The sequence below is a fragment of the Lepisosteus oculatus genome, chromosome 9 (assembly GCF_040954835.1).
Source record: "Lepisosteus oculatus isolate fLepOcu1 chromosome 9, fLepOcu1.hap2, whole genome shotgun sequence".
Lineage (NCBI taxonomy): Eukaryota > Metazoa > Chordata > Actinopteri > Semionotiformes > Lepisosteidae > Lepisosteus > Lepisosteus oculatus.
In genome coordinates this window covers 29,434,878-29,453,193 of record NC_090704.1, presented here as the reverse complement: position 1 = coordinate 29,453,193, position 18,316 = coordinate 29,434,878, and the positions used below count along the sequence as shown (strand labels likewise).

The 18,316-nt window shown below is 40.9% G+C and overlaps 1 protein-coding gene across 1 annotated transcript in view; it reads left to right on the top strand.

Moving 5' to 3' along the window:
* frem1b (Fras1 related extracellular matrix 1b) overlaps positions 1-17,601 on the top strand; it is a 61,446-nt gene extending 43,845 nt beyond the window's left edge. Inside the window, exons 25-36 of the mRNA XM_069194345.1 lie at positions 490-904; positions 5,109-5,310; positions 5,847-5,991; positions 6,189-6,318; positions 6,914-6,986; positions 8,273-8,422; positions 9,537-9,817; positions 10,685-10,732; positions 12,324-12,521; positions 13,859-13,971; positions 14,710-14,795; positions 15,401-17,601. Coding sequence (XP_069050446.1) covers positions 490-904; positions 5,109-5,310; positions 5,847-5,991; positions 6,189-6,318; positions 6,914-6,986; positions 8,273-8,422; positions 9,537-9,817; positions 10,685-10,732; positions 12,324-12,521; positions 13,859-13,971; positions 14,710-14,795; positions 15,401-15,612 — 2,053 coding nt within the window. The 3' untranslated portion in view covers positions 15,613-17,601. The remainder of the gene's footprint in view (positions 1-489; positions 905-5,108; positions 5,311-5,846; positions 5,992-6,188; positions 6,319-6,913; positions 6,987-8,272; positions 8,423-9,536; positions 9,818-10,684; positions 10,733-12,323; positions 12,522-13,858; positions 13,972-14,709; positions 14,796-15,400) is intronic.
* The last annotated feature ends 715 nt before the right edge of the window (positions 17,602-18,316 follow it).

Here is an 18,316-nt window from a genome sequence, read left to right as displayed (position 1 = left end):
TGAAATGAAACACCTAAAGTTAGACAGAGCCTTTAATTGACCTTATCTGCACCATTTTTGCTTCCTATTAACTGAGAGTTGTTCTTTTCTATTTAACGCGGTCAAGAAGATGCATTTAGGTTAATTATAAAAAGCTCTTGGATACAGCTGAGCTAGTGACAAACTCTCAGAAAACTTAAAGATATTCAATTAAGTAGCTTAGAAGAAAAAAAATGTGGCTTTGTGAAATACACACTATTAGTTCATCATCGTTGAACAACTGACAATCTCGATGTAACCCAAATTTCTAGCAGTCTCATTTCATTGGAGAGCTCATTCTGACTCATCCAGAATAGGGATTGTTTTGTTTTTTGAATGAAGAACAGTTTTGGGGCTAAACAGTCTGGGTGGGGACAGAGATTATCATGGGTGTGTTTCTAGACAAACCAATTCACTACATCACAATATACTTAATGGAAATGTTGCTGTGCTTTGTATGATTGCAAACAGCTTTGTGATCAGCAATGGAAGGACCTCTAAGAATGGCTCCCTGGCCTTCATCATCGAACACAAGGATCGCATTCCTCCAACGTTGCTTCTCAAAGGAGGCCTCCGGGTGCTGGAGGGTGCTACGGTGACCATCTCGCAAGACATTCTGGAGCTCCGTGACCCAGACACTGCGGTACAAAATCTCACCTTTTCCATGGCCCAGCTTCCCCAGCATGGCAGGCTTCTCCTGAAGGGAGAGCCCCTTTCCCAGGCTTCTTTCACACAGGCTGACATCAACCACCTGGATGTGACCTACCAGCACAGTGGAGGACCAGCAGTGATTGACACGATCTTGCTCACGGCTTCTGATGGGACCAATGATGGTTTTCTCCTTTATGGGCAGCTGAGAAAAGAGCCCATTGCCTTCACTATACAGGTACAGCATGTCTCTGTTCATGTTAGCAGTCATTCAGTTGATTGAGCAATCAACAGAATGATTTTATTTCATGTTTTTTCCATCATAGGTTCTCAAAGTCCTTAATTTAGCCCATTTACAACTGCATGATCACAGATTGGTGCAATACTACATTTTATAAAATATAATCATGGTTAACAGATTAGGTAGAACTACCAAAAACGAAATATGTACATTTTCTAAGATGAAAAAGATTATATATTGTGTATCACCAAACAGGACTGAACTTACTAGGAGTGGTTAAAACACAGAAGAAGACACTCAAGCCATCATGCTTGTTTGAATTTTTGCAGCTGAATCTGAGGAGTTTTTGCAGACTCCCAGGGCTTCAGACTCATGGTCAAGCATATTGTTGCCTGCACCCACTACACTTACTGTAGTACATAGTATTTCCAACCTTAAATGCACTTCTGCTTAAACTACAGTTGAGTGCTAGGGTTCTTGTTTCATTCTGCAGCCTGAAGTAGCCCATCCGACCTTTGTCAGTACTTTAGTGCAGCACATGTTGAACACTCCCCTCGTCTGTTCAGAATTTTCCACAGTTCAAAACAGAGGAAATGCATTTCTTCTCATCTGTCCATGTCCATTTTAGATGGAGGACTTCTGGTCTCTCTTCTCTAAGCTTTTTGCAAAAGCCGAGCTTATGGAACACAGTAACCTCACTTTGTGTGCAGGCTACAACATTCTATATTTGCAATTCAATGTTCTATATTCAGTATTTGCTATAGTCTTAATAGGGTTAATAGGTAGACACGAGGCCAGTATTTTTCTGTTTTGGCAGGTGCAATGCACCACTAATGGACAGCTAGAATGCATGCATTATTGTTTCTGCATTCCACAGTGCTCCACACGCACTGTCAGCAGGCATTGATTAGAACGTTACCGAGCGGTACCTGTTACAACCCAGACTGGTGGAGGGTAAAGAAAAGCTGCAGAAGGAAGAAAGGTAGCAATGCAGAATTGCCTGTGCTGGCAGGAACTGCAAGAGTTAATTAAGATCGGCCGCCGAAGGTGGTAGCATGCGAAAACTCATCTTGGCCAGGTTGCCTGGTACGCTGTCCTCCTTTCCCCCTGTGACATGCCCACTTTAAAATTCTGCTGAGCTGTCAGTGGCGCAGCTAACGTGCTGGCCAGCAGCCGGAAGACAAGCCTCTGAGGAAGGTGTGTTTGTCTGCCCAGGTGAAGCCCGTCGGCCCAAGAAAGTTTCTGCTAGCCCTCCGCAGGATACACATTGTCACTTGGTTGGATTCACATGCTCTCACTGTGGGACGCAGCACGTTAAAGTTTTAGCTTGCTGTAATCCCTGGCTGCCTTCCTGAACTTTGAGGTCTTATTTCCGAAAATGTCCTGGTGGGTTTCTTTTTGTTGTAAGTTTCGTTTTAAAAACACAAAGTTCTTTCTTTAGTTGATATTGTTAAATATCACATAAGACGTATATCTGTGAAGTGATCAAGCCTTTCCGGGAGTTGTGTTACTCATGAAAGTAAGAATGGGTTTTATAGTCATTTAAGAGAATGTTAATTGTACAAGGAAAGGGTGGATAATTTAGATGAGGAAGTTTTCAGTGAAAAGACTCTTATGATAAGTAATATTGTCAGTCAAACTGTTTTTTCAGAAATAAGTTATTAAACTGTAAAATACCTTATAGTATTTGTATCATATCATTAGCTTTATCACTAACATTACATTAATAATTATAATTACAATTATTAATTTAATAAGGATCTCTTGCTATTAAGATAAAGTTAGAAACCCCAAAGTGATATTAAATTTAGTAGCACTATGGAAACAGGAGTGTCACTTTGCTTTAACCCATTATATTTTCTTGACTTGATCTTAATAAGGACCATGAAACAGAAAAGTCTAGTTTCCAAGATATTTCATGTAGATCTTACTTCTCCACTAGAAATGGATTCCAAAAATCAAATGAGCTTCGAATACAGTACATTGTGAAAGTAAATTGTAAACTAGTTTGTTTTAATTTTGGCATGCTGTACTGAATAGATGTCTTAAACTATTATGTTTAAGTTCAGATCAGAACTGAATCACCTTATCCTTCTGTGTTCTCAGTATCTTTGAAGTGCAAAAGAACAAAACCAATGCATAAATGTCTGCTTTGCTTTGTGTTTTCAGTAAGAAAGAACACAGGACAACTGCAAATAAAATACATTAAAATCAATCCTCCTCAAGCACAGATTTTACATTTTGATACTCATTACACTCAGTAATGTCCTCAACAATGTCCTCAGTAACTTTTTCTTGTACTGTAGGCCTTTTTGTTTGTATGTACAGTAATACCCCTGATTGACTCTGGTCCTACTCCTGGTTTTTTAGTGTTATACCTGTATGTGTTTTTAAACATCACCAAAAATTCATACTCGTCCTAGTCAATGAGATTAATTTAATTACAACTGATTGCAATGCTGGCTGTCCTACAGCTCAATAGAAGCAGGTGTCCAAAACTGATTCTGTAAATGCCTGAAAATCATCAGCCTTACTTGTATTATGGTCCAAGTATGAGCTTGACCACCTGTCTGGCCTAAATACAGTGGCATGTGCAGAAGCTGATACAGTACTAGTAAGTGGATCTAGGCTGCTCAAACTTTGAAAAACCCATTTTCACAGGTTTCTTTGATCACATATGTGACAAACTACTGTATTTGTCACACATATTGATAACTCATTTTTGTTTTATTATGACATTTTAGAAGAACAATTAACTATGTGTTAGAACATGAACAGATGAGGCTGAACTTCTGTATGCCCATTCATGGTTCAAAAGATTTAATAAAATATTTGCACATATTGCAGTTAAATCTACTCTCAAACATATATATACACTGTATACTGTGTGTTTATATGTATAGGTAATGTGTTTGGTGGGAAAGACAAGGCTAGCACTGAAATTGAATAACAGACGTGGTCAGATTATGAAAGTTGCACGTGAATACGTTTTGGTTTTCCTGTTATTCCTAAAAAATTAAAAATCTGAAATTTTATCCAAACATCTTGATTCGTACAAAATAGGACGAAGTCGATCACTTAATGATCACTGTGCCGCAGTACAGTAGCATGGGATAACATGAGCGCGCCCTCTAGTGGTCACAACGACTGGATGCAGAACACAAAACCTGTGTGGTATGTACTGTACTAGAATGAGCACGCCCTCTAGTGGTCACTGACTGCAGAGAACAGAGCAGATCGTGTATTGGAATAATGCAATTTAAAAACTTATTTCAGGTATATAATACAATGCCGAAGCTGTGTTTGTTCTCCATAAAATATGGTAGATACTGTTCATTCAGGGACTTAAAGGAATGTCCTACACTGAAAGGTTGAAGGAACTGAACCTTTTTAGTCTTGATCAGATAATATTACAAGGGGACACGAAAAAAAGTAATCAAAATCCTCAAAGCCAATGACAAAGTCAACACTGCCCATTTCTTCAGAATGAACAATGAAACAGGAACGAGGGGACACAAGTGGCAACTACTGTACATGAAAGTACATTTAAAACTGAGAACAGGAGGCACTTTCATAACCAAAGGGTTGTGGGAGGATGGAACACGCTCCTCAGCCATGTTGTCGAAGCGGGTACCCTGGTTTCTTTGAAGAAACTGCTGGGTGAGATCCTGGGGTCAGTTCATTATTAACCCCCAAATAGGAAAGATGAACCAAAAGGCCTCCTCTCACTTATAACCTTCCTTATGTTCTCATGCAAAACCTCCAGCACTGAAAATTAACTATTCTGATTTAACTAAATTAATAGCAAACTGGCCACAAACTGTTCTCCCCCCTACCCTCTGGCAAGCAGTACCGCACTGTTAAAGTGAGGAACACTAGACTCAAGACCAGCTTCTATCCCACTGCAGTACGCATCCTCAACAGCTAACTGCAGTGCCTTAATACACATCCGCACTATGCACTTTTTACATAGTCTACCATTTTATTTTCTCTTGGTCTCACTACTACACATTGTTCCTGTCATCTACATTGTGTGGTGCTGTCTGTTGTACTACTATATGTATGTCCAGAGAGATCAGCGTGATTAAGAATTCCAATGTACGTGTACATATGGCAATAAACTACTCTACAAACCTTCCTCCAAAATTTGGATTTTGTTTATCCCTGCTTCGGGTCGTCCCATGACTGTGGTGTATTTCAGGTGGATCTCATTGACAAGGCGGCGCCCAGAGTGGTCTCCAAGGAGACCCCCAGCACAGTGGAGAATCTCAAGGACGGTCGTCATGGAATCTCTATCTCCTCCCGCCACCTGAAGGCCTCAGACCCCGACAGCGAGGACCAGGAGCTGGAGTTCACAATCCTTCGCCCACCTTTCTTTGGATACCTGGAGAACACGCTCACAGGTCCTTCATTGTTTCACATTCTGGAGTTCTGCTCGAGTGAAATAACAAAAGTCAGTTCTCCAACTTAGTTTTGCCCTCTCTGGGGGTTGATGGCCATTGTTATTTCATCATTAGAGAAGTAATGTTTTAATATTTATAAAAACAATGTGAACAGCATTAACAATATAAAGCCATGTGGATTTTAAACATATTTATGATTTTTTCATGTAAGTTCATTGTTACACTTCTGAAGAAAACTGAGTTTATTAACATTATTAATAACAGTATATTTATTATTCTGTATATTAATAACAATGAATGTATATTTTAGTTTTTGTCATTTTTGAACTAAATCCCAGCATCTTTTAATTTAACTAAATATTGTCCTGCTTTTTGCCTACAAAAAGTAATGCTTTTGCAAAACTGAGGTTATCATTGCACAACGGGGAAACTTGAGTTTCTCTTGCATCAGCACACCTGTGAACAAAATCTTCCTGAAACTGGAACATGTGAGGACAGGTTTACAGCGTGTAATATCTTTTCACTCCCTTGAGCAGGTGGTTATGTCCAAGGACGCTTCACCCAGAAGGATCTGAACCAGCGTGCCATTCGCTACATCATCAACCCAGCCATCGAAGTCACCAGAGACAGCTTCGAGTTCAAAGTCAGTGATCCAGCCGGAAATTCCATATTACCTGAAGTGTGAGTTCATTTTACATAAGAAATTATTTGACCCTTAAACTATGATGGATACTTTTAATACATTCAACAATTGTCCTCTGAAGGTGTCCCTGGGTCCTGTAGGTCTATAGCATGTTCATAAACCCCTTTCTTTTTGTGTGTTGCTCCGACGTTCAGGAGGTTTAGTTATTCTTTAAACTGGATTCTTCTCCACGCAGCATGTCTTTCCAGTGGTCTCGGGTTGAGCTGGCCGCCACGTGTTTCCGTGTTTGTGAGAACGTGGGCACCTTGTCTGTCCAGGTTGTCCGCACTGGCACCAGTGGAGAGCCTTCATATGTTGGCATTCAGGTGAGTGGACCAATACACCTGCTGGCCATCAGTTATAACACTGCACTGGATGACAATGGGTTTTTTTGCCAGATGTTTACTGTGTCTTTCCCAATGCAAAAACACCAGCAAAGTTTCAAAGATAAATGTTTTATTTATTTTAAAATTAACCATCCAATGGTCACTTGAGCAATCTTAATTAAATAACATTATTATTAACAACAACATTATTAATTGGTATTATTATTAATAAGACATTTAGGTCCAGGCATTTCAAGAAAAATAGTAATATGTTTTCTAAGCCTTTAAGCTTATGGAATACAACTGTGTGCAGTTGTCTTAACAACTAAGGAAATTCTTTAAGCAAACTAGAGCTGCATCCCTGGCATTTAAGCATACTTTCCTGTGCCTTTGGTTTTTTGCCTGTAGCTTGCAGGGTCTGTTCAATGAAAAAACACCATCAAGTCTTGTGGAAAGCAGTGCATATGGAATTTAATATGGATGTGTTTGTTTTTTTGTAGTAACCTAAGTAGTCCCAATAACTTTAATATCTCCATGCAACTGAAAACCCTTAAAATGTCAAGGAATTCAGGACAGGTTTTGTGTTCTGGTTCAGGCAGAGGAAGGTACAGCCAAAATGGGCCGGGACTTCACTCACAGCTCAGCCTCTCTGATCCAGTTTGACCCAGGTGAGTCCAAACCTGCCCTTATCAGTACCCACCTCAGCCACAGGGAGCAACAGCTTCTACCTGTGTATATAGACATGACCCAAAATCATAAAAGCTGTGGCAGACACTACCATAGCTCATATAGACATGCAAACAAACATACTGTAATATATTTATACATATTACAGTATATATAACTGTATATAAACAGTATATATAACTTTTAATCACCAATTACTCTGATACCCACTCAGTTTGGATTAGACTGTCATGAGACTGGGATGAGATCAGGAGATTGGATGAGATTGCCATGCTCACCCATGCTCAATAACAAGTTATTGTTACAATGGCAACTGGCAGAGACTATGCACCCATCAGCCCATGGTTACACAGCCAGACAGGAACCCTGTTCCACCTGTGCCCAATTTACAACCACTCCTGTCTCAGATGGATCAGATTTAAAATCCCCATGCACATTCCCTCGGGATCTGTTCACATAATAGAGCCTTGCTCTGATTCCTCGCTTTGTTCTCCAATCTTGAGTTTTCTGCTCGTGCTGCTTCCAGATTCTTGACCTTGCTTCGTCTTGATCTTGTCTCCTGGATTTGCCCTCATGCTTGTGAACTGCAATTTACACAATAACAAACTGTGCTTGATTGCCTCGACCCCATTTGTAGATTTCCCTTATGTGCTGGGTTTCCCCCTGAATAATGATTCAGACTAAAGTACATATCGGGACTGTTTTTTTGTCTGCCCATTTACCATGCTGGCCTGTGCCTGCTCATTTGCCTATTCCGCCCGCACTTGGGCTCTTCTCAAGGTCCACAGACTGCTGCTTACTCCGGTACAAGCCAGTCTGTTTTTTCCACATGACAGCCAAGCTGCCAGTTCTGTGTTTTTCACATCTCAGTGTGCAGCTACAAACCCACAGCTGAACCTGTTCAACCTTGCAAGGAAGGAGATCACATGGAAAACCTCAAGTGCCACAGTATTTAAGTCTTTCATGCTGTCCCACCCTGATTTGGAACAATTTTATATTCCATATAGATAATGAATGCAATCAAATTAGCAAAAATTGTCCCAATAATTTGGGGTTCTGAAGTAATGACATGCAAGATATATTTTTGCAAAAAAATAACTGTTTTTTAGAATCAAGGAAGAGATTTCTGTAAAATGGTCAATATAAGACATTATCATGATCTACAGTAGGTATCTAGAAGTTGTATAATCAACATGAACACTACAGGACTGAGAAATAGAAATATGAGATCTAAGCTCTAATCTTCTGCCTGCCTGCTTTTCTGCAGGAGTCAACACAAAATCCTGGAACATCTTCTTGCGGGACGACGGGCTGGAGGAGAGTCATGAGAAGTTTCAGATCCTCTTGAGGGCACCAAAGAACGCAGTCTTGGGTCAAAGGAACAGGGCCACTGTGGAGATAATGGATCCCAGAGGAGGTAGGCTTGAAACAGGAAGTAGTGCCCCTGGTCAGACAAGTGACAAAAATTCGTTTAGTATGGGATGAAGTCCTAACTTAATTTAAACAAATTGAAGGTGTAGCTTGAGCATGAAACATCTAAAAAGATACAAATGGAAATAATGTTGAATAAATTTAATACTCAGGACAGGAGGCACTTTACACAGAGCAAGAAACCACAACGAAATACAGTACTCAACCATATTCTCTGAGGTGATACTCTGAGATCCTTCATGAAATATCTAAAATAAACTTAAATGTATGTTCCATTTTGTGAGAATGGTCATTTGTTAGTATTATGTTACAGTTATTTATTTATACAGTGCCTGTGTTAAGTATTCAACCCCACCAATCTCACAATACTGCATGTTCCTGAAAACCCCTGTGGATGGAAAAACTGCAGTTGGTAAAAACTTGAGTATATGGGAAGCAGAGGGTCAGGTTCCTGCACTCTGTGGTTTTATTCCTGTAATGTCTTTGAAAACTGCTACTGTCATGGGTTAACTACAGAATCCCTTCTCTTCAGAACACCCTATAATCTTTTTGCCTCTCCTCCCGATGAGTTCTTCAACACTTTGAATGCACTGCTGAGACGCTTTAAGAGATAATTCTTCTTTTTTGCTCCCTGTGTTTGGTTACCGAGGGAAACATTTTTTAGTGCATTAATACTCAGACATTTAGCAAACAGGACCATGTGGAGTCTGCCTGTCACTTGCAAAATTGCTGCTCCACTGTAGCTGTTAATTTCAATAGCTTGCCAGTTAATTGTATGCTGACAAGTGTAAATTGCTCTTAGCAAAGTCTGTAGCAAACACTGTGTAAAAGGAAGTCTTCAGTGCAGTTACTCACTTCCTAAATGAGGGAAACTCAGAAACACATTTCCTGGCAAAGGGTCGATACAAATCATTAAACTTGCCTTAGACTGTAAGAATTGGAAACAACTTTTAAAATGGTCCAGTTAAGGAAATACAATCAACTAGTGCAGTGCTGCAGGTAAGAGCTCAAAGCAGACATCGGCGCCAGAGTTGTGAAACCCTGTTGTGTGAAGCCCCTCACTGCACTGAGATGTGAAACTGAATGAGTGTGTTTGTCAGGGAGCTGTGACCCTGAGGAGCTCCACCCGGAGGAGGAGGAGGAGGAAAGAGAGATTAAAGGCCCTCCTGTGCTCTTTCTGCCTGGGGAGGACGACGAATCCGTTTCCGGAAGAGAGAAGAGACCCACACTGGAGGGAGAGGTCCCTTGGAAGCATGTCCCACCCCGTGGCGACGTCCCCGACACTCATCGCTTTGCGGACTACAGCGAGGGCGAGATTCTGGGCCAGCTCTCCACGCAGAGAGAGCATCTGCGCATCACTGGGAGCAGCGGCAACACAAGGGTGTGGAATCTTGATATAATAAATTGGAACCTGCATCTTTATAGAGACTGGAAATGATAGAAAAGGTCTAGTTAATGGATCAATTAAGTTACTGAGGAACCAGAACACAATGAAGTTATTTGGACCAGGGTGGAACGAGTGCTAGATCCCTGAAAGACACCATAGGCCTATGAGACAAGATTGCCAATACTTTTTTTTTCATTTTACATCTAGTGGGTAGCATGGTGGTGCAGTAGTTACCATTGCTGGCTTACAGCACTGGGGCCCTGGGTTCAATGTCCTAAGCTGTCATCTCCATGGAGTTTCCATGTTCTCCCTGTGTTTGCAAGGGTTTCGTCTAGATTCTCCTGTTTCCTCCCTCTGTCCAAGGACATACTGATAGGTTAATTGGCTTCCAGGAAACTTGGCCCAGGTGTGAGTGATTGTGTGTCTGAGTTTCTGCCCTGCAATGGACTGGTGTCCCATGCGGGTTGTACCCTGCCTTACTCCTGTTGGTTGCTGGGATAGGTCCTGACTCTCCCGCAACCCTGAATTCAAAGAGGTAAGAACATGGATGGATGGATTTATCATTAAACCTTGATTAAAAAATGAGTTTAGCATTCTCTTGAATCTAAATGTTTTTCCTTACATCACTATAAGGAATGTAAATGGCAGTCGGTGCTTCAGAAATACGCAATGTACTGTACTTTTATACAGCTAGTTTTTGATGTTTGGATAATTTTTTGTTCAGTGGCTTAGAAACAGGCATGAGCTAAGTGATACTAAAACAAGACTTTAATTTTGCATCTATTGTTGTAAAACACCAAAAGAAGCTATTTTATTAAAAGGTGTTTAATATTTGTTTTGTTTCCTCTGTTTAAATTCAAGATTTATCCCCCAGAAATGAAGATGAAAAACAGAGAGACAATTTGGACGGTGAGATCAGTTTTTAAATATAAAGATTATGGAGGTCATGGGAATTATAGCAATAAAGGGAATGAAACTGGTATGCAGGACAAATCTGTATGTGATTTAATAACTACTAAGAAATGCTCTGTATGACAACTAAGCATTTCTATAGAATAATGCAATGAGGAAGACATTGGGGTAGATTTGATAAAATTACTCCATTTTGGAATTTGCAAGCACTTTGATTTTTAAAACCCTGGAGCCCAGTAATCAGTTAAGATCTTGGCTGTGCCACTAGCAGGCTATGATGGAGATTCCCTCATAGGTGACACCATTGGTCTTGGTGGCTTCAAAGTTGGCCAGATGTCTGGGGGCTTGTGACACTGTCCATGTAGGCTGCAGCAGGCCTCCATCTAACATCGGAGCTCAGCTGTTTGGACGTTGTGCTTGCAGATTGAAGCAGAACAAGAGAGAACATCACCCACTGTGGGGGATGTAGACCAGCTGTCTTCATGCCTTCTAGGTTAGGATCATAGGAAGGATGTTGTGATTGGCAGCTGACAATTCAGAACTTAAAAAGGTAATAAAACTAAACATAGCTGGCCATCCAAACAAGACAGAAATCAGGTTACTTTCCCTCCATCAGGGTGCTTGCCATTAGATGTGCTTTGTGAGCCAGCAGCCATATCATCCTGCAACTCACAACTGGCAACCCACTGAAGCTCAGCAGGTGTGAGCCTGGTCAGTACCTGGATGGGAGACCTCCAGAGAAAATCTAAGGTTGCTGTTGGAAGAGGTGTTAGAGGAGTCAGCAGGGGCACTCACCCTGCGGTCCACATGTGTGCTAATGCCCCAGTATAGTAACAGGGACACTATACTATAAACAGGCACCGTCCTTCGGATGAGACATAAAAGTGAGGTCCTGACTCTCTGTGGTCATTAAAAATCCCAGCGTGTTTCTTGAAAAGAGTATGGATGTTATCCTGGCATCCTGGCCACATTTCCCATTGGCCCTTATGTGCCTCCAAATAATCCCCATCTATGAATTGGCTTCATTACTCTATTCTCCCCACTGATAGATGATGTTTGGTGAGTGTTCTGGTGATCTATGGCTGCTGTCGCATCATCCAGGTAGATGCTGCACATTGGTGGTGGTGGGGAGTCCAATGTTGCATTGGTATGGTCGCTATTGTTTGTTATGGGTCTTTTTGCAGCCATCAGGTAATTTTAGATTATTTTTTTTTTTACTTGTACCAAGTTCTGAATATTAGATTTTCATCATCATTTTTACTTTATCAGCCATGGCTGATTAAAACATAAGGAAGAGTTAAGAGTTCGGCTCCAGCTCACTGCAACCCTGTACTGGACTAAGCAGTGATGGAAAACAGATGGAAGGGTTGGGAACATGTTAAGAAGGGTCTTTAACTTAAGCAGTGCCCTAACAATACAGAACAGAAGTTAGCTACTCCGGAAAAGCATTGCCTTGGAATTCTTCTCTTGTAAATTGTTCAACGTTTTGGGATGAATGATATTACCAGTTTGCTCCTCACTCTTCCTTCCTCAGACTGTGCTGGATTGGTACTCAGCTTTGACGTGTTTATTTTGTTTTTGGATGCAGTTTCATGGCATCATTCCCCTTAGAATGGAGGAGACCATGGGTCCAGTCCCAGAGGTGCCTCCCACCCATTCTGAGCTGCAGGCAAGCCCTATCTGGGCCTGGCCTCCCCCCCTCCTCCCCGCAGAGAGTGGAGGAAAGGAGGTTCTTCAGGGAGACTCTCCTCCACACCCTCTCAAAGGCCGAGCCAGGAAGGCAGAGGTAAGGGCTCAAAAGAGGTAGAGAGTGGTTGGATCTCGTGGCTTAAAGCAAGAGATATCCCAGAACAGACAAAGTGCTGAGCTGAACCCATTGTTTGCTTAACTGAAGAAGCTGCAGCCTCTTCCTTGCTCTCAAGCAGATGTTGATTTAAAGAGACCTTAATGGACTGCAGCCATTAAAATCTGGAGCTGGCCAGTATTGTAATATTCACTAAGTCCCAATCACCCAATAGGTGATAAAAGGGATGACATTAAGCAAAGGGGGGGGTAAAATCTAGCAAAGACATGCAATCATTTCTATTAGGGGCACACAAGTTTGAAGTTTGAAAACATTTGACAAAATGCTTCCTCAAAACTATTAAATCTGTAAAACTGTTAACTATAACAGCATGTAAAGAAGAGTAAATCTCAATATCATGGTATCTGAGGTGTCCAACCAATGGTTAGACTACTGCAATGATCAAAAAGGAATTAGCAGATGAGACACTGAAAAACACTACATGCAGTGCATATAAACTATATTCAATAACATGTCTACATATAGTATAAGATTTGGAGTTTATAATAAAATGTCAGGATGGATAACAGACACACTGCTGTCTATAATTTGTAATCACTCCTGAAGTCATTCCCTCACTTAAATACTATACATAATTCCCTTCTCTCTCTCGCATACTCTACCATCTCATCCTATACAGGTACATCCCGTATTGTATCCTATCTCCATATTTAAAGCTGCACTCTGCATGGGGGTGCAGTGGCCAGGAGGTTAGTCCTCAGCCAAGCGGGTTAAACCAAATTTCAACCTAACTACTCCATAATCCTTTCAGTGTGTTTAATTTTTTAGTATTATTATCCCTAGTGAAAAAACCATTGCATATTGCTAATGCTACATATTGTTAATGACATAGGAAGATTAGTTTGACAGCTTCAGTAGGTTTTTTAAGACAAGGCCAATACCAAAGAGGAAGTTGGGAATCCCTGATTCCCCCAAAAGAAAATGCTTAAAAGAAAATTGTGGAGTTTAACCGTGTGAAATTTGACAATAGTGCCCACAGTACTGATTTTTAGCAAGAATACCTGGAAGGGCTTAATTTCTACAGAGCCAAGCAATAGTTTAGATTACTTGTCCCATTTCAGAAACAGCTGTCAGTATCGAAAGAAATTTGAAAATAAACTCTAGGCTTATGGCAGCCTCTGGGAGAGCAGTTCCTATAGATTCTGTGTGCCTTCTGCACCACTCTGTCCATGGTGGTATGAGATGCAACCTTGATGTGAAGCCAAATTTTAAAAACCCCCTCTCTATGTCCATCTCTCTCTCTTTGTTTGATGTCTCAGTTGACCACTGGGTCCCGCTGCCCTCCAGAATGGACCCTGCATGGGAAGCAGTGCTACACCTCAAGCTCAAGCACTGCCAGCTGGGAGAAAGCAGAACAAGACTGCACAATGAAGTATGAGTACAGTTTATTGATATCTACATTTAATCCAGAAATAAATACTGTATATAGAGAAATTTTCATGATCTGGAGTCCCTAAGATTTTATTACAACAACCAGGACTCCATGCACAGACTCTTACCACGAATGACTGGCTTTTTGAAAATGAATGGATGGAACCAAGGCTCAAATGGCTCTAGCCATTTATCATACAGCCCAGACAGTCTGTGGCAATGTTTTATTGTAATTAACAGGGCTTGTACAGGATATGGCAAATAAAATTCAAGGGGTTGTGAATTTGTTTAATTCACATTAGAAATAATGAACAAAATAATTAGTATTCAACTTATCAATAACACACACTATATTAAAGAAACTTTAAAACTCATAAAATTCTTAAGCAAGTTCATAAAGATGGTAATGATGATGCAATTACACCTTCTACTATTGTGCCAGTCTAGTTCAAGGCCAAAGCTAACGTATTTTTAAAAGTACTTAAAGTCTATAGTATATAAAGTTTCATGTTTTGCTTTTAAAAAATAGAATACAGAAAATGTATTTTAAAATATAGGATGTCACTTTAATTTTTGTCAGCTGTTGGTCTTTCTATAGCTCTTACTTAAGCCTTATTGTTTAAATAGACCATGACTTATTTTATGTCCTACACTGTATGAGAGATACAACTTGACATACTTTAGGTGTGTTAAAACACATGCAAAATAATATTCTGCTGCCTGTTATTTTTCTCCAAAGGCGTCAAAGTCATCTAGCAAGCATTCACTCCAAGAAAGATATGAAGTGGCTTTGGAAGTTTGTTGGGAAACAGCCATTCTGGATCGGTTAGTATTCGATTTGCCAATTGCTCTGGTTTCCTTCCACTGTCCAAAACCATGCCGGTACTGTAGGTTAATTGGCTTCTGGAAAACTGGCCCTGGTGTAAGTGTGTGTGTTTGTGTCTGTGTGTGTGTGTGCCCTGCAATGAACATCTACTCCACCTTGCACCCATTGCTTGCCGGGATAGGCTCTGGCTCCCCCAGGACCCTGAATTGGATGAAGCCATTGGAAAATGGATTGATGAATGGATGGATGGATGGATGGATTTCCTCCTGATTGCAAATAATTAAAAAAAAAACTTTTGGGGCTCATGCCAGGAAGCTCTGTGGTCTCCCTTGGGTGACAGGACAGAGGTATCACTAGAGGACCACCTAGGATTGCCCAATGGCACACAATTGCCCAACTGCTGTGGCTGTTCTAGGCAACCTGTCAAATCATCAACAGCTCCAAGGTTGGGCCTGTCCAAGGAGCTGGGGTATTTGTCCCATTCTCTCCCAAGCATGTATAGATCTCTATCTTAAAACAAATGGGCTTCCCAATTGCACAACAAAAATAAATCTGTAATTCCAGACTAATTATATGGCTGTAAATGCGTGATCTGATGTTGCAGGGCTGACAGACATGGGGGTGACAGGGAACTGGACATGGACCAATGGCCGCCCGGTGTCTTTTACAAGCCTCAAGCTGCACAGCCCCTTGCCCCAGGACCGGCCGGGCCGCAGATGTGGACTGATGCGGGGAAAGGCAAGGTGGACCCCACAGAGCTGCAGCCTTGGGCCCGAGCACAAATACATCTGTTCTCTGCCAGCGCGGAAGCTGTAGAGTGTTTGCAGGAGGTCTTACAATGAACTCCTGCTTGGAAGAACATCTCCTGCTTGGTTGTGTTCGACTCAGCTCTGCATGTTGCTGATGCTCTGTCCGTCTGGATTTTTTGATGCTGTTGATATAGAGTCAGAAGCAACTAAAATATTGTCTCTCTCAGAGGTCACAGTGGAGTGGTGTTGTTGCACTACTGTACCAAAATGTCTCAACATTGCTTACAGTTATGACATTACAGTTCAGAGGCAGGGCCCTCAATCTCTAACCTGAAGGCTGAAAAGGTGTTTCATTGTGCATTACTTCTTGAAGGTGGTTTGTGTTGTGAACCTTGACATATACCCTTATTGAGATAAACAGAACTGAAGTGCCGGCCCCCAGATCAGTGCATGTTCTATTTTGCAAGGTAGGATTACCATTCGGTAACCCCAAGCTACAAGGTTTACTCAGCAAATCACAGGATAACACCTAACATTCACACTTGAACTACAGCTGATCACGTCAGACTGTTTTATTATCTGCATATTTTGACTGACTTAAGATCCAAGTCTGTATATAACTCTTTAGGGAGCGAGGGTTGGTTGTCAATGAGACAGTCTGGACAAAAAGAAACTGACTCTTTACCAATAGACAGTCTATCCATCCATTTTCTTTACCAGCTTTATCCAGTTCAGAGTCGCGGGGGACTCCAGAGCTTTACCCAGCAAGCAAGAGACAAGATGGAAACCGACGCATAATGGTCCATCTTGCAGTTTTACAACATAGCTATCAGGCTCACCTACAGTAACTGTTCCTATCCATAGTTTTTAATTAGCAGTATTTGAAATTCTCCAGGGAGCCAAGACAATTGAATTTTGTCAATAATGTACCAAATGGTGCATTTTTAGCAACCTAGAACTAGTTAGGAAATAATTTTGCTTATCAATACTATATACACATCCCTTTTTTTTAAAGATATCTAAGGGGTATTATGTTTTAATATTTTCTGCACTATGCAGTATTATCAGGGACAGTATTGCTAATACCTTCAGCTGCAAATTGCTGTAAATACCACCTGGGAAAGGATATCTCACGGATATGATCATGTATAGAAGTTTGCTTATGATTTTCTTGGGTTACCCTAACACTTTCCTGAAGATGACTGAAGGACTAAAGATGTTGTTTGATTTGAGTTTTCATACTTCATATGTATTTGTCCAGCATTACAGCCAGCATGAGCAGTAATTCTTACAAAGAAGTTCAAATCCTGAATATAGACATTATAAACATGGGCAGCCTGCATGTTAAATTAACACTGAAACACTAGCTGTCACTTCCAGGATGAATGTTTAATAATGGGCAAAAGGTACACTGACAGATAAAAGATTTCAGTACTTATATCCACAACTCTAGGCTGTGTGTAAAAATGTATACATAACATTTAAACAACATTGCAAGTAGCATTGAAAAATAAAACAATGATTTAACGAAATTCTAGTGTATAAAAGATCCTTTATTATAACAGAAATGCTTGTAAAATATAATAAAGATAAATAAAGAAAATACCTGCTTCCACATATTTCTGGTTACCCATCTCCAGTTATAAGAAGGAAAATAATAAAAACAGATATACAGTACTGTGAACATCTGTTCTGTATTATTAATGGCAAGTATAAACCACATTGTTAAAAATATTTTGGAACATGTTAAAAAGCCAGAGCAGTGGCCTGAAATAAACTAAATTCACAATTTTACTAGAAGTTATAAAATAATTATATTCCTGCATCTTAGATTACTGTGCTACCAAGTACAATTTTGCATTACAGAGAACTAGCAGCAGAAAGGCAGCAGGTGAGTTGAACACAGCCTGGGTAAGAGGTTTTTCAAGGGGGGAGGGTCATACAGTACATCAACAGAGCAGGTACTGTAGGCTGATACCATCTGAAGACCCCTGCAACAAAACAAGCAGGTTTTTACTCAACACCCATAAGGGACACAAATACTGTATACATAAAATGTGTTATTAACAGCTATGTTTGGGTTACTGTTAGTAACTGCAGTCTCCAAATTGTCTGTAAACACTCTGTGATAGACTGGCACAGAGACCAGCCCTACCCTGTGCCACTGTACTTGTGGGATAGATAGCTTCTCCAATAAGTAGCTTTCTAATACTGGATGATTGGGTGATGAAACTAGGGCTTATCTGTTAAAGTCATAATGGGATTGCTGTGAGCATCTTTTGAATATGAGCGACAGAAAACAGTTTGCATTGTGTAGCACATTCCTCTAAACGCATCCCCCGAGTGACTCAAATGCGTTACATTTAAGACTGTCGGATCTTCTACAGAAGAGAACCGTGAAAGAACCCCCTTTCTGATAACGTGGCAAGGGGTCTCCACATGAACCAGGACCGTAACTCCCCGGGATAACAGTGACAATAAACCTTCTCGGTCGATTCCGGTTGGCCAGGTACGCTCATTAACCGTCTTCTTTATTACCGGCGTCCCGACCCGGAAAACGACCGAGACTGCTATCAATATTACCCCGCTATAAACCTTCTTTGATTTGTTGAGCCTGAAACGACTATCTCACTGTCTTACTAAACCGTGAGGGTGCATGAAAGGACAAAGGCCGCCCGCCCAAGGAGCTGCTTTTATAGGGAGCTAGAGTCTCCAGGTGCAGCCAATTCAGTCATTTCCCCGTGAGAATCCGAAGAATGTGGTTCTTAATG